This window comes from Erythrolamprus reginae, chromosome 2 (assembly GCF_031021105.1).
Source record: "Erythrolamprus reginae isolate rEryReg1 chromosome 2, rEryReg1.hap1, whole genome shotgun sequence".
Taxonomy (NCBI): domain Eukaryota; kingdom Metazoa; phylum Chordata; class Lepidosauria; order Squamata; family Dipsadidae; genus Erythrolamprus; species Erythrolamprus reginae.
Window position 1 is genome coordinate 130,312,753 of NC_091951.1, and position 22,152 is coordinate 130,334,904.

The window sequence follows — 22,152 nt, forward strand, 5'->3', positions numbered from 1 at the left end:
AAAACCAGGCTAGGAGGAACTTATTGAAGTAGACTTTAAGGTTTCTTTTTTATATAAGTCCAATGAATGAATGAATGAATGAATGAATGAATGAATGAATGAATGAATGAATGAATGAAATAAATAAATAAATAATTTTTTTTAAAAAAAGAAACATAAATTTAGAGCAGATGTCTGGTTTTTATGTTTTTTTAATCTAACTGAACCAGAAATCAAAATGTCTTAATACTGCATGTAGTTTTGGGTAACATAGCCCTACTGGAACAGCCAAATATCTTACCTGGTCCAGTATTCTGGGTATAAAAATGGTCAAAAAGATACATTCAATTTGTCACAAGGGGAATAGGAAAATGGTCCAGAAAATAAAGACACTGTTCTTGCTTTCTCCTTTCTGCTGTTCATCTGAGCCCAATTAGTAAAGAGAAAAATTACTAATACTACTAACCCCTAATCCTAACCTTCATAGAAAGCTTTCTTCTGAGCCTGCTTTCTTTTCATCGTTCCTTAAGAACTTTCTTGCATGTTGTCAATGCAATAGCCTTTAAGGCATCTGTCTTCAATCTTGAAAATGAAGGTTACCCTACTCTATCATTCTGTTTCACACATAATTAAACTGATTGTCCCCACTATTTTTTAAACCTTTTTCAGCTTTATTGTATATTTAGCAGTGTGAAATACAGAGTGATAAGAGTAAGGCAACACAACACATGAAAAGGAACAAGAAAGAGAAAAAATTGATGAAACTGAGGCTGGAGAAAGAGATAACTTGACAAGAAAGGGAAGAGGGGGTAGAGTGAGAAGATCCCTAGCATCATTAGTTCTTCAAGGCTATTAGTCTTCAAGGAAACATCAGTATTTTTCCTTCCTTCTTTCCTTCCTTCCTTCCTTCCTTCCTTCCTTCCTTCCTTCCTTCTCTTCCCGCCCTTCCTTTTCATTCTTAGCATCCTCAATGTGCATCCTCGCCTATGCATTATTAAATACAAATTGATAATTATAGAGTTTTCGCTTTCTTTCCCAATGATATAAAGCATGGTTTTCAAAGTTGATTGCACCATGTGACATATTGTGACTTTTTTGCGGAGCTGGGGTGGGCATGGCCTGTGCATGACACATCTGGCCCCACAGGCTGCCAGTTTGACACTCCTGATCTAAAGCATGAAATTAATTCATTTAAAATGCTTGCAGTCCACCTACTTTAATAACTTCCCCCTCCCTTTAACAGCAAGCACCGATTGCATTGAAACCGTTCATCCTTTTCTGATCAATCACTACTGGCTCATACTGCATTACATGAAACTTATATATTGCTTTGCCAGAAATATTTTTAACTTTGAACTTGCTTGTATTAAATTTCATCTGTCATACTCACATAAGTTTCATGAAACTTGCAGACATAGTTTTGGAGTTGTTAGCATCCCTTTTTTACACTGTTATCATGAACATTTCATTTAAGTAGAATTCACCACTGTAGTACTTACTCTTTGTTCCAGAGCTCTTATAATTGTACATTGGTCCCTGAGGGGATATTTGAAAGAACTTTATAATTTGAAAATTGTGTACATTTCAAAGCTTTGTTTCATGTTTTTCAGAAGCTTATTAATGTACAGTAGAGTCTATCCTCATATTCTATGGCTTCTGAATTTGTTCAGGGACTTTATAATTTGTTTTATCTAGCACTCTTGAAAGTCCAGCTCTATACTGAAAAATGAGAATTAATGTTCAGTATGTTCTTGAGAGCAGCAACATACCCACTCTACTGTAGAGGATTTTTTAAAAAAAAATCAGTGATAACCAGCTTTTTTGGATTTATAGGCACATTTCAAATTTGCACACACAAGGACTCTTATACAATAGTTGCCATGGGAATTGCCTATTAACAAGATGTTTGTAACAGTGGCCATGTTGAGTCAAACATTTTCATTTACCTGAAGACAAATTGGTGAGATAGTTTTCTGCTTCCCCCCCAGGTTGCCCACAATGTTTCTAAACTCCTTTGCTTGCCTTTCTATTGTTTCTGGACAAATGCTTTATTTCTAAACAAGAACTAGGTGGTAGCGACCCATTTTTCATTTCTTAAGAATGCCTGAGGGTCTGATATGTTATGCTTGCCATCCTGTTTGTTTGTTTTTTATTAAAAATTTAAAATACAGTGGGAGAACAGGACCTGATAAACACCAAAGGATATACCTGTAGATATACAGTGATCCCTCGATTTGCGCGTTCTCGATTAGCGCGAAACGCTGCAACGCGGTTTTTCAAAAAATATTAATTAAAAAAATAAAATATTAAAAAATAAAAAATGAGTCCACGCTAGTTCTCTCTCTCTTTCTCTCCCTGTTGCCGGCGTGGTATATGAGAGAGAAAGAGAGAGGCAGAGGTCGGGCGCATTACCGGGAGGTGGAGGCGGCGTGGGGACGCTGGGTGCCGGGGACTCCGAGGAGGGGGTGGACGTCTGTTCCCTGAATGGAGACCGCCGGCCGCTCAATCGGGCCGGCAGGGAACAGAATGGAGCCTTCCGCGGCGGGGCTGGTAAGGGGGGGAGCCGAGGGGGGAGCCGAGCCCAGCCCCGTGGCATTCGCTTTCCTCCCGCCCGCAGCCGACTGATCGTGGGCTCCTTCGCAACCTCAGAGAGCTTCCTGGTTTTCGTGAGCTTTCATGCCCTGGAAGCTCTCCGAGGTTGCGAAGGAGCCCACGATCAGTCTCGGCTGCGGGTGGGAGGAAGGCGAATCCCCCGTGGGCTCCGTTACATCTTCCGCTGCCAGCCAGGCCATGCTGGCGGCAGCGGAACAATCGCTGGCTGTCAACTTTTCTTTTTAAAACTGGGCAGAAGCTGACTTGCCTCCCCAGTGCTAAAAAGAAAAGTTGACAGCCAGCACTGCGACTGACGGAATGCTGAGCCTCCCGTTTTCTCTCCCCCCCCCTCGCCCCTTCGCCTCCCTGTGTTCCTAGGAGAAGTGCTGGGGATTGAGGCAAGACAGACCTTCTGCTGCTCACCAGCACTTCTCCTAGGAACACAGGGAGGCGAAGGGGCGAGGGGGGGGGGAGAGAAAACGGGAGGCTCAGCATTCCGTCAGTCGCATTCCGTCAGACTCTCCCCCACCTCGCCCCTTCCAGTTTCGGCGTTCGGAGTCCGGCGCTGGGGCCATGCGGGGCCGCTCATCCAGGGGGGCGTGGACTGGCAAGCGGCAAGCGGCAAGTGATCTGGCGGGAAGACCAAGGGAAGGTTCCTTCAGCCGCCCAACACCTGATCCGCTCCGCAGCGCGGCAGCAGCGAGGAGCCGAAGATGGGGTTTCCCCTTTGCCTTTACCCCATCTTCGGCTCCTCGCTGCTTCCGCGCTGCGGAGCAGATCAGCTGTTGGGCGGCTGAAGGAATCTTCCCTTGGTCTTCCCCTCCGCCCACACGCAAACTCCACCATCTGCGCATGTGCGGCCATGAAAAAAATGGTGCACATGCGCAGATGGTGGTTTTTACTTCCGCATCCACTATAACGCGGAAATCGGTTAGCGCGGGAGGTCTTGGAACGTAACCCCCGCGCTAACCGAGAGATCACTGTACATTGCTATACATTGCTAGATATACATTATACTGTTTAACCATGTATATAAATTTTATTGCTGTCATTTATAACCCAACCTTTTTAAAAGGCTATAAAATTGTCCTAAATTGGCCCATAATGTTCTCATTTTATCAACATTATACATTTTATTTATTACATCGTTGGGGCATTCTACTTTATGTCTTAACAGATTTTTGGTAATTTACTTTAGGTTGATAAAGAGTGACTGTCTCAGTCATATATTCTGCTAATTGTCCTTATATGTGGGCAATATAACATTTTTGCTAAAAGATGCTATCTTTATAAATTCTAGCCTAGACCTAAGGAACTGCCAATAATCTAAAATTCATTGCATTAAGTAACAAATATTTTAAAAATACACAAATCACTTCTGGCTGGCAAATGAAAGGAACATGTTCTTGAACCATTCAAGAATAGCCCTAAATTATCTTGCTATTTAAACTTTTCTTTCCGTCCAGATGAAAGAATTGCTAATTACAGTAATGCAGACTTAATTTATACTAATATAAATAACACCACACAGACTTCAGAACTGGCATTAGGACATTGTGCAATTTCTGACAGATACTATTTCAAAGAAAATATATAATTGCGTTTTGGGCTGCCCTAATTTATAAGCCATTTGATTGACACCTTGAAATGGCCCCAACTGTAGTTTTCATCACAAAAGAGCTTAATATAGGGAAATAATGAAGTAAACTTGCATGTAAAAATATAGTGCCATCATTTTAGCTTTCATGAAAACTCTGCCAAAAGTATCAATGTCTTTAAATGGACAACTGCTTTCGCTAAGGTAAAGGTTCCCACACAAACGTGTGCTAGTTGTTTCCGGCTCTAGGGGTGGTGTTCATATCCATTTCTAAGCCAAGGAGCCAGCGTTGTCCAAAGATGTCTCCATGGTCTTGTGGCCCACATGACTAAATGCCGAAGCTACACAGAGTGCTGTTACCTTCCTGCTAAGTGCTCCCTACGTGCTTTCTACTTACTCGGTTGGCAGAAACTGGGACAAGTAAAGGAAGCTCACTCTGTTATGCAGCACTAGTTATTCAAACTGCTGAACTGCCGACTTTTTGATCAACAAGCTCAGGGTCTTAGCTACTGAACCGCCGCATCCCTTTCTCTACTCTACATTGCTTTTTCTACTCTATCTCAAATCATATTACTTAAATTAAATACTGTGTATTGGGACATTCAACACGCACCTTAATAATTTGATCTCCTGCAAACTGAGCCAAGCAAACTGGAAAAGATGAGAGATTCTTGCGAAAGAAAAACATGTTTCAAGCTAAAAAGCAACTAATAAAGGGGTGGTCTGGTGCATTCCTACCACAGAATGATTTGCTGTTCTTTTGAAGTAAACATTCTCTCCAGGGGTGGGCTACTGCCCAGATGGGGGGAAATGCAGTGGGGTAGCGAAAATGGAGCTCCATCCCAGAACACCCAATTTGCACTGAAAGATGTTGAAAGCAAATGCACGACCGGGGGCTTAAACCACCGGCTGAAATTGCCCCCAGAGCAGGGCAACGCTGATATCGGCTCTACGGAGCCCCGAACTTCTGGTTTTCGGTGAAAACCGGAAGTTCGGCTTTTGGCAGGGCGCCAAGTAGCGCGCTGCTTGCTGGGCCCAGGGGGAGGTCCTAGATCGTCCTACTTAAAGGCGATCCGAATAGGACCTCCTCCTTGCTTGGGGAATGTCAACAGTGTGTCTGAAAGAGGTCGCTTTGGGGCCGAATAGGAATTTTTTGCGGCCTCTCCTTTAGAGGCAGCCGTTTTTTCGCCTATTCCACACTGACGGTACGGATGGAATGGTTAGGGGGTGCGGCGCCCATAGATCTTAGATTTAGGCTTCCCTTTGGTCACTGGGGTTGGCAGGTTAGGGGCGGAAATGGGCAGTAGAAGCGATCGTGCATGCTCCTTTGGGCATCTTTTTAAAAGGTGATGGACCGCCTCTCTCCAGGAACTAGAGGTTATCACAACGTCGTTGTAGAGAGGATGTCCATGGGACTCACCGGATCCAATTTCCCTTGGGGGTTTGGAGGGCGAGCTCCTCCCACACGCCAAAGGAGCGTGGCTCAGATCCAGGTGAAGGTGGCTATCTTCACCTGGTTCAGCAAGGAGTTATGCCCAATGTTGCCAAGGAAGGTTCTGGCAGGAATTTCTGCCCTGTTAGTTTTTGGCCTCTGCAGGTCCTTAGTTATAGTTGAATTTAAATATTTAAATTTACATATTTAAAGTTACGTTATTTAAATTTATGTTAATTTAATAAAGTGACCCTATATTTAATCCATACAATGTCTCAGCGTCTTTACTCCACTTCCGGGGCAAATGCAGGGCGACCTGCATAAGCCACGCCTATAGTGTGGTAGTAAAATTTTTGATAGCCCTTCACTGATTCTCTCCCTTGAGAACCAATTGCATACAATTAAGCAGATTAATGTCCAAAACAGAGCAGCTAACAACACACAAGTTCATCAAACACAAACTATAAGCCTTTCACTACATGTTGCTTGCTTGCTTGCTTGTGAATATGTATGAACATTTTAAATAATGTTATTTCCCAAATTGGAGTAAACTTACATGAGACAGTTACTCAAAACTGGGAATATCTAAGCCAACCTAACTATCTTGTACCTGTTCAACACTTGGGGGCCTCAAGAATTTTGTGGTATGAAGGAGGATGCTTTAGTCACCCTAAACACCTCTCTCCCTGCTAGCTCTTGGTTCTCTTCTGCATTTGTATAATACAGTATATCTGTTTTGGGTTAAAACTGACCTTCTTTAAACAACTGCTGACTCAGTTTACTTGCTCATATGATCTCCATATAAAATGCCATATAACAGAGTTCTGCACCTAATATTAAAGCTGCAGCAAGAAGCTACTGAAATAATGAAAGTGTCTTGACATATTCGTATCACTTTTACTCATAATATAATTTATCTTCCATAAGAACAAGTTTTATTTTCCCAAGGAATTCTAACAAATCAAAACAAAATACATGGTGATGGAAAAATCATGTTTCCTTACGTTATCATTTTGCATTACCTAGGGGGAAGTACATATCTTATTACTAAGATGACACTGAACAGTTTAAAACTTCAAACTCTAAATATCCAGGGAGAGCTTATATACTGTACAATTGCATTATTCTTTGTTAACAAGGAGAGAAAAAAGTTGCAGATCATAATCAAAATAGAAAAGTCTTTTTTGTAATAAATGGGCAGCATATTTTGTAAGTAGGCTGTATATATGAAGAAGCCCCATATTGAGATTAATAAGCTGCCACATTTCAAGGAAGGCTAAGGAAACTGCTAAATTAAAGTGCAGTGCAACGTGAAACATTATGGTCATCTGGGAATAGAATGTCAATTCAATAAGTTAAAGCCATAAAGCAAAATTTCAGGTGAAAGGGTTCAGTTGTTTCTCTGCTTCTCTGATGAAAATATATAGGCTGAAATTGTCCCAAAAAGACAAGGGAAATTATGGATCAAGAATTGGCTGATATAAATTTAGTGATTCATAGGAAAAATAAATAAATTTTATTAAAGTTTATTGACATTTGCTAAAGTAGAAAGAGATATATCTTTTTTTTTTATTCTTAGACAATATGGGTGGAAAAATCTATCTGGGATGACATTCAAAAAACCTGAACAATACAACGAAGAAATTTTTTTATCTGTTTGCTTGCTTGTTATTAAATTTATTGTTCTGTGAAAAAGGGTTCTGCTATTTTCATAAAAGTGATCATTCTGTTTATATCCAATTTCATTTCAAATTTTAAAGAAAGAGAAGCTGGATGTTTGTCATTCAGCAGATATGAGCAAGTGACAAAGTATAGGCAGAGAGAGGAAGAAAAGATTGAAAGGTATCAATACATTTACCACCAAGATTATAATGTATACACAGCATCATTGTAATCGAGCAGGGTAAACTTGACTTCACTGAGGGCCGCATCAGAGTTGTGCTTGACTTTGGGGGGGGGGAGCTGCGGGGAGGCACGGGCAGAATGGGCATGGCTAGCTCGATGTCACTCATGTTGAGGGCACCTGTGGTGGACTGAGAGATCTACCGGTGAAAATGGGCTCCCAAATTCCTTTTTTGGCTGCAACAGCCTCCTGTAACCATCTGCCAGAGAAAACAGAGTTTGGCTGCATGCAACCCTCCCAAGCTCCGTTTTCGTTAATGGAAGTATTGTATGCCAGTTCTTCACTGTTTCCAAGGCGTCCCACAACCCAGATCTAAACACCCAGTGGCCCACATCTAGCCCTGGAGCCTTAAGTTTGACAGCCCTGCAATAGAAGGAAAACTTCTTTTTGCTGCCTGTAGAAAGTTAGGAAGTAGCAGCAAACAATTTCATTTTTTCCTTCTTTTCTCAGGACAATAATTGTCTCATTACATCAGCCTGACCCACGTCAGGAGGGGAAGATACATTATGGATGCTGTGTGTTAAATAATTTCAAATGGAGGGTCCAAGTAAAGAGAATTTTCAGTCATTGTGCCTGCCCTCTGGAACATTCTCCCTTCTGGGAGGTAAAGACCCTCCTGGTCTTATGAAAAGATGTGAAAACAACTTTTTTGTTTAGGGCTCACATAGGAGTACAAAATCATGGAACTAGTTAGGACTCTCTCCCACCTTTAATTCACTTTCACACAAACTTTTAAATTCATCTCTGCTTTTTAAAATTGTATGTACTGTACTGTATTGTTTTTAATGTTTTAATATTTTATCAGTATACAGCCCAAAGTCCCTCTATTTTATTTCTGAATAAAATTAAGATGTGATTATACCTTAGATCAGTGGTGGCAAAGCTTTTTCTGGTTGTATTCCAAAAGAGTGTGTATGTGAACCTGAGATATCACGCACAATGCAATGCGTGCCCCACCTGTGCATGCGGGCAGTAATGGGCTGCCAAAATTTTTGCTGCCACACTGTGGGTGTGACTTATTTTGTGGGTATGGCTTGCTGGCCATGTGACCAGGTGGGAATGGCTTGAACAATTGTCATCATTCAAGTGAACTGTTAAGTCCTCAGCTTACAACCTCACCAATGTCGTTCGCTGGGGTGACAATTTGCTTTGTGTTTCCCCCACTCTCTTTCCTGGGGTGCCCCCCGCCAAAGGCTGGGTAGTAGGCGAACAGGTGCTAATCAGCTGTTAGGAAAAGAGGGAGGAGGAAAAGGGCCCCCTGCAACTCCTGCCGGTGCTGGTCTCCCTGCCGCTTTCCAAGGAGGAGGAGGAGGATGGGAGGGGGGGGGATTTAAAAATATTGGAAAGCCGAGGGAGAGTTACATGGTTATTATTGCCGCACAATGCCTTTTCATCTCAGCTGTGGGCGGAGTGAGGGCTTTGCAAGGGGAAAGAGACGGCAGCCCAGACAGCTTTGGTGCGGCGCGGCTCAGCTCTCCTTTTTTTCTCTGCTGCTGCACGCTTGTCTTAATTGTTTAATTGTTGAGGTTTTTATATATTTTATTATTAGATTTGTTCCATTGTTATACTGTTTTTATTACTGTTGTGAGCCGCCCCGAGTCTTCGGAGAGGGGCGGCATACAAATCTAATAAATTGAATTGAAAAATTGAATTGTCACTTTTTTCCTCTTTCCTCCTTCCTGGCCTCAGAAGGTGGCTGCGTGAGGCTGGAGGGGAGCCGGGCAGGAGAGAGGGAACCTCATTCAAGGCCAGGAAGGAGAAAAGAGGAAAAAAGCAAGGAGCGCAGACCCAGCAGCAGCAGCAGCAGGGGGGAAAAGGAGAGCCCAGCCGAGACCGGTAATCCAGGAAGTGACTGCCACCGGGTCAGCTGGAGCTGGGCATGCAGCTTCATTTCTGCTGGTGGAAGTGCATTCCACCCCTCCTGCCTGCTGCCCACCCCTGCATGCAGGCATGACTTTCCCCCCATACACGTCCACTTTCTCACTCATGAACCAATCACGCAAGCCCCCAGCCTGTTTTGGTCCTTGAAAGCCTCCTGCACCAAACTTTGCCAGCGCAAACCATCTGCCACCACTGCTGTTCATTCTCCCACCAGCCTCGTGCTCTGGTAGTGTCCAACAGGGCCATTTACACCAGAAAACTTTGGTGCTACACTTCTTCTAAGGGAGCATTTCTGGCCAGCATGCCTCTAACCATTTATCACAGCTGCCAGAAAAGTAACAGTGTGAGAACTGCCACCACCAGGCATGAAGTGGTGGAGGCAGCAGGAACAGCAGGCTGGGGTTTTCCTCCCTCCCTGCCAGAGTCTTTTTTCCTGTCCAGATCAGCTCCAAACAAGCTGTGCAGAAATATCTTGCACCGTCGCCTGCACCGTTTCTTTGGAGCTGGTCTGGAAAGGAAAAAAAAATGCAGCTGAATTAAGTAGGACTTGCTCCACCCAAGACCCTCCGAATGGGTCTCCCTATATAGCCTCCACATTGAATTGTGAGATCTGACATTGATCACCCACCAAAAGGAGCCCATCTTTCTGCAGCAAACAAGCTGGGAGCATAAAAAGTTCTTCCCCTCTACCTGAATGCTTTTTATTACCCCCTCTACACCCAGGTAGTGGCCGGTGGCTCTGGGTAGTGGCATCTTGTAGGTTTTGAGAGGGGGGCACAGAGCTGGTAACAACATGCACTAGAGAAGAAGTGCTTTTCATACCCCCAGCTTGTTCATGTAGGAAAGAGTGGGCACTCGCAAGAGATCAGAAGGCAGGCTCCTTTTGAGTTGGTGAACATTGTAGTAGTTCAGCGGGGAGGCTACATAGGGCAACCCATTCAGAGGGACCTGGGTGGGATGAATCCCACCTAATTCAGCTGTGGGTTTTTTTTCCTTTCCAGACAAGCTCCCAGCAAGTGGTGCAGGTGGTGGTGCAAGAGCTGCTGACCTTTTCCAGAAGAAAGAAATTATCTGGCCAGTGCATGATGCATGCTGGAGCTGACAGGGAAATGCCATGCGTGCCCTCGGATATGACTCCACGTGTCACCTGTGGCACACATCATGGCCTTAGACCTTTACCACTAAATATTTTAAAACTTCAAGGATTCTATAGTTACGATCAAGGAAAATTCAAGAATATGGTTTGAGGAAAACATATTAACTTAAACCTCAGTTTCACACCAAATCTTAGAGACAGCTAGACTGTTTCTATACATAAGTAAAAATCCATATAATTCTGAAATAGCTAAGTGCTTTATACCCTTTTTCCATCTAGTTTAGGAAATGAAAAACTTCAAAGATTCAGTGCGTCCAAACAAAGGATTTTTATCAATGCAATTCTCAGCAATAAATGCTAGATTCACCATAGTATTCAAGATTAAGCAACACATCTTCACTGACTTATTCTCAGCAAATTTGGCAGCAGCAATGAATAAGGTCTAGGCAACTGGCCAAAATATGCTTATCTCTTACAACCTTCTTGAGTCAAAGAATTATGCTCAGGAAAATTATGTAGCAGAGCTGATGTTCTGTTACTATAAATCTTTCTTTTTCTTCTATTTTCATTTTGCTTTCACTGTCTTTTGGATCGTGTTCTCAACTTTCAAAGGTCTTCATGAACCAGGCTCAAATCTACTGAACACCACCTTATTAATGAAGAAAAAAAATCTCCTTAATTTCTAAAAGTAACAGGATACATATTGAATGTCCAACATTTCTGGATGGGTAACTAGATAAAAATGATCTGAAAGCTTTGGAGAGACTACAAGTCAGTGTTAATAACACTATTAACAATACACAATAAATTCTGTACAAACCAGGTATCTATGTTCTCATTTTGATTTCTTTTATTCCCCTAATCAATATTTTTAAATGTGCTAGGTTTTTACATACTGGGAGTGAAATAAAATAATAAGTAAGAAGTTATGATTTAACTTTTTTACATGTTTTATAATATAAGTCACAGAACCTATGGTAGGTTTATTAATCTGTCCCTAATATCCACTTGACACACTCTGGATAAAACCTGTTCAAAGACCAATGCACCCATCCACAGCAATAAATGCATATTTTGATGCATTTATAAGCAGACTCTGAAATTTAAGAAGTAGTAAAATGCAAAAATTAATAATAGTATTTTTAAAAAATATATTTAAATAGTTAAAATTATACTTTGATCTGTCTTGAATCAGTGATTTTTTTTTCAGGTTTCCAAAATATTTACTTTCAAATTAGTCTATTTATTACCTCAGAAGAAACCAAGATGCATAATATATTAGTAACACTTAGTGACTAGTGAGTATACTCTTGTAACACCTTCCTGTGCTTTGGAATAGAATATGTGACAAGAATTTTATTTGTTAGGTATACAGAATACGTCTGACAAATACATATGTATGCAATAAGGATAACTTGAATTTATCAACTAATTAAATAAATCTACATATTAAAAATTCTGATTTTGGTTACATTATATTAAAATGTACAGCATTATTATTTAGCAGAATTGGCTCTTTTTATCAGTTCAGTTCAAATAAGGTGAAAAATTGCAAAGTCCTCTTGATGATAATGAACTTGTTTAAAATTCTTTTATTGAAATCATTAGGTATTAATATCCAGATCCTTAGCACCTGGCTCTTTATGAATAATTAAATGTAATGTGGTTACAGGAAGAAGGTATTTTATGCTATGACACTCAGATTGTGGAATTAATTTCACCTGAAATTAAGTTAGTCCTGACTCTACTGGTCATTTGCAAGACCCTAAGTTTTGTGGCCAGGAGGATAATAAAACCTGACACTTGGTTTTATTGATAGTTATTTAAGAAACTCAACTGCTATGTGGTTTTTATTTTATATTAAGTATCTTAACATACTATTTTTATTTTTTTAAATCTATTTCATTGTAAACTATCAAGACTCCTTGTGGCCAGGAGCATAATAAAACCTGACATTTGATTTTATTGATAGTTATTTAAGAAACTCAACTACTATGTGTTTTTTTATTTTATAGACTCTTAATATAAATAGAGTCTACGGAGAGGGGCGGCATACAAATCCAATAAATTATTATTATTAATTATTATTATTATCTTAACATACTATTTTTATTTTTAATCTATTTCATTGTAAACTATCAAGAATCATTTATGTGAGATAAGAATATCAAACAAATCAAATACTGTAAATTAATAAACAATTAAAAAAATGACTTATGTGAACATGCTTTCCCAAGAATGTTTCCCTTCTAGAAATCTCAACAAACTCATCTCATGAACTGCCTCAAAGCCATTCTTAAAAAAAGGAATGCTATTAAAATCATGTTGCAAATAACATCAGTTTTCTACCTGGTCTCAAGTGGCACATTGCTATTCAGCACCCAGCTATCCTGTAACTGAACAGATTCAGGAGTGGTGGCCAAATCATTTGGTGCAGGAGCTGGTGCATGGATCTGGTTTCGCCGATTTGTTAAGGAATTCCTGTTGAGGGAGTTGGCAGAAGAATGATGATGTGATAGAGTATGATTGTGGGGTGGTGGAAGAGGTGGTCTCAGTGTTGACTGGCTGTGATGATTTGAAGGCCCTAGAAAGAAAAAAGAGAAACAGTAAATATCTCGGAATTATCCAAACGTTTAAAAAACAACTGGTCTTAAACGTTTGGGTAAAAACTACATTCTTCTTACCAAGTAAGTAGATTTACAACTGCATTTCAAAATAAATAAATAAATTTCAGCATTTGACCCTTAAATCAATAGCTGTCATATAATTTGTTATGCAATCATTCTCTCCTTGTATTAGAAACTAATAATTTCCTTAAACATGTTCCAAAGCAGGGGTGAAATGTTACCAATTCAGACTGGTTTGTGCATACTGGTATGGCGGGCAGTAGTGGTTTGCCAAACCAGTAGGAATGGCTGGATGGCCATCCCCCCAAAAGAGTCCCCTGGTTGCTGCTCACTCGCTCGCCCTGCCCTACCCAGTCTCTGCTCTGCAGCTTGCCTGCCTGAAGTGCTGCACCCCTGATTTGCCTGCCAGGTAAGCTTGTGAAGTTGCGGCCTACATAGTTTGCCCTGCTCCCCACCACCCCAGCCTGCCATTTCTATTCCATTCCCTGTAGCCTGCTGCCCCAACATGTTTTCCTGCCTTCCACACAGCCTCTCCAGTATCCCCATGGCCATTTTACAAAGGCAGGCAAGTGAAAGGCCATGTGGAAGGCAGGTAAGCATGTTGGGACATAGCCTACTCCCTTCCCCACTGCTATGCCTAGTGGCCTTATGGGTGATATTCCTTGTTGTCCTCCATGTCCACTTGCCTTCTGAGGTTGGAGTCCAGCCCGGCCCAGCTAGTGGATGGGTTGGTGGCTCTTGGTGGAAACACAGATGCTGAGAGGGGCAGCACCAGCAAAGAGAACAGGCAGGTTGCGAGGTGGGAAGCCAGTGGACTGCTTCAAAGCCTCAAGCCCCCTGGAGCCACCACAGAAGGCACGTGTGGAAGGTAGCCTTTTCTATAGCATCCCCCTCCCTCCTTTGGATCATCTTGCAGGGCTTCGCTGTTGCATAAATAAAGTGGGTGGTTTGTACAGAGAATTGGCGGAGGAAAGTAACTAGGTAGGTAGGTAGGAAGGGAGGGAGGGAGATGGGAGAGAGAGAGAGAAGAAAGAAAGGGATGGGATGGGAAGGAAAGGAAAAGAAGGAAAGGGAAAGGAAAGGGAGGAAAAGGAAAGAAAAGGAAAGGAAAGGACTATAATTGAGCCCAAAATTTTGGTTGTTAAGCAAGAGCGTTGTTAAGTGAGTTTTACCACATTTAACATGTTGGCCATACCCACCCAGTCACCAGACCACCAAGCCATGTCTATCTCAGGTTACACCCATCTTACCTCCAAGCCACACCCACAAAATAAGACATGCCCACAGAACCAGTAGAGAAAGATTTTATATTTCACCACTTTTCCAGAGTTATGAAAGAGGCAGAGGTAGGTTCCTCTCAGATCGCAGTGGTTCTATAGACCTCATATGAAACCTCTGGTTTCTGGTCAGTGATGGTCTGTAGACACTGCCATCTTTTGGGGGAATTTATTTTGAAAAAAAATTGGGGAAATTTTTGCTGATTTTTTCTTCTGCGCATGTGCAGAACCTGACTTTTCGGTATTGTGCATGCTCTGTCATCTTGTTTTTGGCTTTTTTTTAAAAAAAGATTTTTGCAAATTTTCCACACTGCACATGGATGCCCACGTGGTGTGGGAGGAAGCGAACCAAGTTATAACCCACCCCTGGAAGACGTAAGAAGTTTTGCAACTTTTGAATTAGTTATATGCCTGTCCTCAGGATGTTTGAATTTATTTATTATTTAGATTTGTATGATTGTTCAGAAATGCAATGTCTACTCCATGACAAACGAAAGGAAGACATAAATATACTAAATAAAACAAAGCATACAGGTATTAGAGAAAAATAAACAGAAGTTATTAAGCTTATAAAATGTGTCTAACAATTTCTTTTCTATCAACCAAGATGAATAATTACATAATGTTATTATGTTCATATACTTCTATATTATTTCAGTCTGAAAATGAATTAATAGGCAATATAAGAAAAAAACCAAGCATAACAGACAAGTGAAATATTAATTGTACATTAAATCATTACACTAACTTGTAATTTATATAGAGAGCAATAATTAGAAAAAACAACATTAGCAAATCACAATTATAATGATATATGTTTAGTTTGAGAAACTTGAAGATACATTTTGTATTTAATGAATCAAACAGTGACAGAAAATATCAGCTGAGGAAAGTGTTCATAGTTAAACTGATCTGTACTCTTGTGGAACAATAGGAAGATGCATTCCCTAGACCTGTGATGGTGAATTTATGGCATGAGTACCACAGGTGGCACGCGGAGCCATATCGGAGGGCACGTAAGGTGTTGCCCTATGTCAGCTCCAGCACGCATGCGTGTGATAGCCAGCTGATTTGGGGCCTTGGTGAAGGCCTTTTCACCCCCTGGAGGCTTCAGGAAAGGCTCTGGAGTGCGGAAAAACAACACAACAAGCAAACAGGAAGTCCAATTTTCCAAACTTCTGGTTTGTTGTTTTATTCAGTCTGAGGCTTCAGTGAGGCTTCAGTGAGGCTTGTGCTCATGCACGAGGAATTGGGGGGGGGGGGAGATTGTGTGCAGGGTTAGGTCCCACAGAGTTAGCCTTCTCCGGGTCCCGTCAACTAAACAATGCCGTTTGGCGGGTCCCAGGGGAAGAGCCTTCTATGTGGTGGCCCCAAGTCTCTGGAACCAGCTCCCCCCAGAGATTAGAACTGTCCCCACCCTTCTTGCCTTCCGTAAACTCCTTAAAACCCACCTTTGCTGCCAGGCATGGGGGAATTGAGATATCTCCCCCGGGCCTATACAATTTATGTATGGTATGTTTGTATACAGTGATCCCTCTATTATCGCGAGGGTTCCGTTCCAAGACCCCTCGCGATAATCGATTTTTCGGGATGTAGTGGTGCGGAAGTAAAAACACCATCTGCGCATGCGCACCCCTTTTTCCATGGCCGCGCATGCGCAGATGGTGTTTTTACTTCCGCACCTGGGAAGACCCAGCAGCTGAGGAGCCGCCTGCCCGCCCGCTTGTCCGCTGCTTGTCCGCTTGTCCGCCCGCCGCTTTTCCGCCGCTTTTCCGCCCGCCGCTTTTCCGCCGCTTTTCCGCCCGCCGCTTTTCCGCCGCTTTTCCGCTTGTCCGGCCGCCGCTTTTCCGACCGCCGCTTGTCCGCTTGTCCGCCCGCCGCTTGTCCGCTTGTCTGCCCGCCGCAGCTGATCTGCTCGGCAGCGCAGTAGCAGCGAGGAGCCGAAGATGGGGTTTCCCCGTTGCCCACGCAAGCTTGTCCGCTTGTCCGGCCGCCGCTTTTCCGCCGCTTTTCCGTCGCTTTTCTGCCCGCCGCTTTTCCGCTTGTCCGGCCACCGCTTTTCCACCCGCTGCTTGTCTGCCGCTTGTCCGCTTGTCCTCCCACCGCAGCTGATCTGCTCGGCAGCGCAGTAGCAGCGAGGAGCCGAAGATGGGGTTTCCACGTTGCCCACGCAAAGGGGAAACCCCATCTTCGGCTCCTCGTTGCTACTGCGTTGCCGAGCAGATCAGCTGCTGGGCGGCCGAAGGAACCTTCCCTGGGTGCCGCCCGCCGCTCGAGAGCAAGAGGGGGAGAGATAGAGAAAGAGAGAGAAGGAAAGAAAGAGATGAGAGAGGGAGGAAGAGAGTGTGAGAGAGGAAGAAGCAAGATAGAGAAAGAGAGAGAGAAAGAAAGATGAGAAAGGAAGGGAGTGACGTCATCGGGTGAAAAAATCGCGATATAGCGTTTCGCAAAGATCGAGATCGCGAAACTCGAGGGATCACTGTATATGTCTGATTAATAATGGGGTTTTAAAAATGTTTTTAAATTATTAAATTTGTTATGAATTGTTCTATTGCTGTTGTGAGCCGCCCTGAGTCTACGGAGAGGGGTGGCATACAAATCTAATAAATAAATAATAAATAAATAAATAAATAAATTTTTAATCACACCTATTACAAATCTGTTTTGCAAGTTGCAAGTTAAAAAGTTCGGATTTTATTTGTATGAGTCCCTGCTGAATTTACCCCCAAAAAAACCCCTTCAGTACAGAGACTTCTCAAGGGACCAAATTCTGTAATTTTGAGAGAGGAACTACAATTTCACCCACTCACCAATGCATAAGAAGTCTCAAATCAATAGCGCCTGATAGCTTTTGAATTGGGGAAATGTTTTTCAATTAGTCAATAACCATCAGAGTATTATAGCAATCGCACCCTTGCATTAAAAGAAATATATGCAGAGGGCTATCTTTCCCCTTTGCTCTAATCTTCCTATTTGTTCCTCCTTATAAGGTGAACTGTCTTATCAGAGTCTAAGGAAAAAATAATCTTGCAAACTGATGGAGGAAAATTCAGCAAGTGTGAAGCTTTATAATGGCTGGTGAGAGAATTACATTAATTAACTGTATACACATTTACCTGGATCTAAACCATTGTGCCAATTTGTATCTAGGGAAAATGGAAGCGGGGGTGAGAAGGATTGACTGTAAGATCCTTAGATAAAAGTATGCCCTGTGGTAAAACTACATTTATTTGTATGGCAAATTTAAGTAAGAAATGATGTCAGAAAAAGTATTATTCACAGGTTTCATTCATTGAGTAGACAATACATACACACAAGCCCCACATTTAGAGTATAGTGTAAAAGCAGCTGCTGTTTTCAATCATTTTATATTCTCCAATATAAAGAAGCAGCAGCAGCAATAAAATACAAATCTACCAACATCATCAGGGAAGGGAGTTTAGAATACTCTATGTCCTAATGAAAGAAAGCTACAATGCTTTAAATCTTTCGGTGGCTTGACTTCTTAAGTGACAAAGTGGATTAAGACATAAAGACAAAATGTACCAGATTTTTTTTTTTACAGTATGACAAATCCAGAGGTGGGATTTAGCAGGTTCTGACCAGTTCTGGAGAACTGGTAGTAGAAATTTTGAGTAGTTCAGAGAAACGGTAAATACCACATCTGACTGGCCTCACCCCCATCTATTCGCTGCTTCCAGAGTCCCAGCTGATTGGGAGGAAATGGGGATTTTACAGTAACCTTCCCCTGGAATAAGGGGAAATGGAGATTTTACAATATTCTTTATTTATTTTTTAATTTTATTTTATCATTAGATTTGTATGCTGCCCCTCTCCGCAGACTCGGGGCGACTCACAACAATGATAAAAACAATATATAATGACAAATCTAATAGTTAGAATCTAAAATAACAAAGGTACATTTAAAAAATGTAAAAAGCAAGGAACCCCAATATAAAACACATACATACAGTCATATCATGCACAAAAAACTACATTGGCAGGGGGAGATGTCTCTGGAGGGAGCTGATTCCAGAGGGTCGGAGCCGCCACACAGAAGGCTCTTCCTCTGGGTCCCTCCAGACGACGCTGGGATTCGTGTGGCAGAAGGCGGTCTCGCAGATATCCTGGTCCGGTGCCATGAAGGGCTTTATAGGTAATGACCAACACTTTGAATTGTGACCGGAAACTGATCGGCAACCAATGCAGACTGCGGAGTGTTGGAGTAACATGGGCATATTTGGGAAAGCCCATGATTGCTCTCACAGCTGCATTCTGCACGATCTGAAGTTTCTGAACACTCTTCAAAGGTAGCCCCATGTAGAGAGCGTTACAGTAGTCGAACCTCGAGGTGATGAGGGCATGAGTGACTGTGAGCAGTGACTCCCAATCCAAATAGGGCCACAACTGGTGCACCAGGCGAACCTGGGCAAACGCTCCCCTCGCCACAGCTGAAAGATTGTTCTCTAATGTGAGCTGTGGATCGAGGAGGACGTCCAAGTTGCGGACTCTCTCTGAGGGGGTCAATAGTTCCCCCCCAGGGTGATGGACAGACAGATGGAATTGTCCTTGGGAGGCAAAACCCACAGCCACTCCGTCTTATCAGGGTTGAGTTTGAGTCACTCCTGCCATTCCCACCAAGCCACGCCCACAGAACCAGTAGTTAAAAAAAATGAATGCCACCACTGGATGTTAATCACAATAAAAAAAAATTGAATACCACCACTGGACACACTAATCTCATAAGAAATACAAAAAGTTGGGTTACAGGGTAGTAGATTTCTATAAAGTAATTACAGTGATCCCTCGGTTAGCGCGGGGGTTACGTTCCAAGACCTCCCGCGCTAACCGATTTCCGCGTTATACTGGATGCGGACGTAAAAACACCATCTGCGCATGTGCGCCATTTTTTTCATGGCCGCACATGCGCAGATGGTGGAGTTTGCGTGTGGGCGGCGGGGAAGACCAAGGGAAGGTTCCTTCAGCCGCCCAACAGCTGATCTGCTCCGCAGCGCGGAAGCAGCGAGGAGCCGAAGATGGGGTTTCCCCGTTGCCGCGCTGCGGAGCGGATCAGGTGTTGGGCGGCTGAAGGAACCTTCCCTTGGTCTTCCCGCCAGATCACTTGCCGCTTGCCGCTTGCCAGTCCACGCCCCCCTGGATGAGCGGCCCCGCATGGCCCCAGCGCCGGACTCCGTTGCCGAACGCCGAAACCGGAAGGGGCGAGGTGGGGGGGGCAGAATGGGAGGCTCAGCATTCCATCAGTCGCAGCGCTGGCTGTCAACTTTTCTTTTTAGCACTGGGGAGGCAAGTCAGCTCCTGCCCAGTTTTAAAAAGAAAAGTTGACAGCCAGCGCTGCGGCTGACGGAATGCTGAGCTTCCCGTTCTCTCTCCGCCCCCTCGCCCCTTCGCCCCCCTGTGTTCCTAGGAGAAGTGCTGGTGAGGAGCAGAAGGTCTGTCTTGCCTCAATCCCCAGCACTTCTCCTAGGAACACAGGGAGGCGAAGGGGCGAGGGGGGGGGGGAGAGAAAACGGGAGGCTCAGCATTCCGTCAGTCGCAGCGCTGGCTGTCAACTTTTCTTTTTAGCACTGGGGAGGCAAGTCAGCTCATGCCCAGTTTTAAAAAGAAAAGTTGACAGCCAGCGATTGTTCCGCTGCCGCCAGCATGGCCTGGCTGGCAGCGGAAGATGTAACGGAGCCCACGGGGGATTCGCCTTCCTCCCACCCGCAGCCGAGACTGATCGTGGGCTCCTTCGCAACCTCGGAGAGCTTCCAGGGCATGAAAGCTCACGAAAACCAGGAAGCTCTCCGAGGTTGCGAAAGAGCCCATGATCAGTCGGCTGCGGGCGGGAGGAAAGCGAATGCCACGGGGCTGGGCTCGGCTCCCCCCTCGGCTCCCCCCCTTACCAGCCCCGCCACGGAAGGCTCCATTCTGTTCCCTGCCGGCCCGATTGAGTGGCCTGCGGTCTCCATTCAGGGAACAGAATGGAGCCTTCCGCAGTGGGGCTGGTAAGGGGGGGAGCCGAGGGGGGAGCCGAGCCCAGCCCTGTGGCATTCGCTTTCCTCCCGCCCGCAGTTGACGTCCACCCCCTCCTCGGTGTCCCCGGCACCCAGCGTCCCCACGCCGCCTCCACCTCCCGGTAATGCGCCCGACCTCTGCCTCTCTCTTTCTCTCTCATATACCACGCCGGCAACAGGGAGAGAAAGAGAGAGAGAACTAGCGTGGACTTATTTTTTATTTTTTAATTTTTTAATTAATATTTTTTGAAAAACCGCGTTGCAGCGTTTCGCGCTAATCGAGACCGTGCTAATCGAGGGATCACTGTATAGTGAAAATGTGTTCTGTTCTCTAAAAGGTCCCAGATTTCCTCATTTACATCACAGTGCCATACAGAACATTTCAATCTTGAAGAATGGTGAAGTAAAAACATCTTTTAAAAGGTAAAAAAAAAAGAGGTACAGGGTATGTTTAAAATGAATACTACTTTAACTAAATAGATGCCTTTTGAAATCTACTCTTTAAGGGAGAAAAGAAGTAGCCCAAATGTTTCTTAAACCATCCTTTAACTTTCTTTTTTCTGGACCCATCAAAACTAAAATGCATTTTGAGATTCCCTTTTAAGGACAATGAGATAAGCAAATTTTTACTCATTTTTATTTCACCGTGAAACATGGATAAATCTCTGTAATTTAACAGAGTTTTAAACTGTCCTTTAAATAAGCAAGTGTAACCCTCTGCTCATTGCAGGAATCCACCTCAGATAGATGCTTCTTCATTCTGTAGTGGAATGCATCCAATAAAAGATAAACACAGCTATAGAAAGAAAATTCCCATATATATTGTTATTGTGGTTGCTTCTTATTATTGTTATGCAAAGTAAAGCCAATATTGATGGATCAATTTTGGATTACAAACATTTCTAAGACTTTGGGATTGTTGGTGCTGTCCGAGCTTGATTGTTTGTTTGCAGATGTTTCATTACTCAACAACATCACCAATGTGAGTGAGGGTGTGGGGGATTCCATAGAATTCCATGTGCCATTTTATTAAGGCTTATGACCCAAAGTAAAGCTATTTGGAGATTACAGGAAGCAGCATAAAGTAGCATAAAGTAAAAGTCTCAAAACTCCTATTATATATTTTTTAACAAAATTGAACAGCTCTAATATTATGAGAAACAGGGAAGAAGCGGTTTTTGTAGTATGGTCGTGTGCCTTCTTCCATCAAGCATCTTTTATTTTCTCTATCACTGGTCTGGATCCAGAAATGTGTCTTGTACATTAAGAAGAAATCTTTCTGTTCATAGGATGTATTTATTCTAGTATTATTTTTTTTATGCAACTAGTGGATGTCTCATAAGTTTCGTTCATCTTATCTCAAGAAACTCTTTAACCTTATCTGGAACAGATTTTACCTGTGTTGCAATTACTTTGGTTTTAAATAATCATCAGCCACCCACTAACTTTAAATTTCTTTTATATAGGTTCCCTTACAGTATATTTTAGAAACTTCTCCATTTATAGCCAAATTTGATTATTAAACCAGAATATCAGTTTCCTATTGGGGAGACTATTTGCAACTCATGTTGACATCAATGCTGCCAAAAAAGTAAAAAGAAGCACTTCATACCAGCACTGTTAATATTACTGAGAGATGATACTTCTGATTCTCTCCTTTAAATATACATCACTGTGCAACTTTTGTAAAATATGTATCTTTGAATGTATGTATTATAGCATACATAACTTTTTTCTGAAAATGTTTATATTTC

The 22,152-nt window shown here is 42.8% G+C and overlaps 1 protein-coding gene across 3 annotated transcripts in view; it reads right to left on the reverse strand.

The window, feature by feature from the left end:
- TENM2 (teneurin transmembrane protein 2) overlaps window positions 1-22,152 on the reverse strand; it is a 1,054,259-nt gene that overhangs the window by 332,146 nt on the left and 699,961 nt on the right. For all 3 annotated transcript variants that reach the window (XM_070739470.1, XM_070739471.1, XM_070739472.1), the window contains one exon: window positions 12,830-13,064. In XM_070739470.1, the coding sequence (XP_070595571.1) occupies window positions 12,830-13,064 (235 nt within the window). The remainder of the gene's footprint in view (window positions 1-12,829; window positions 13,065-22,152) is intronic.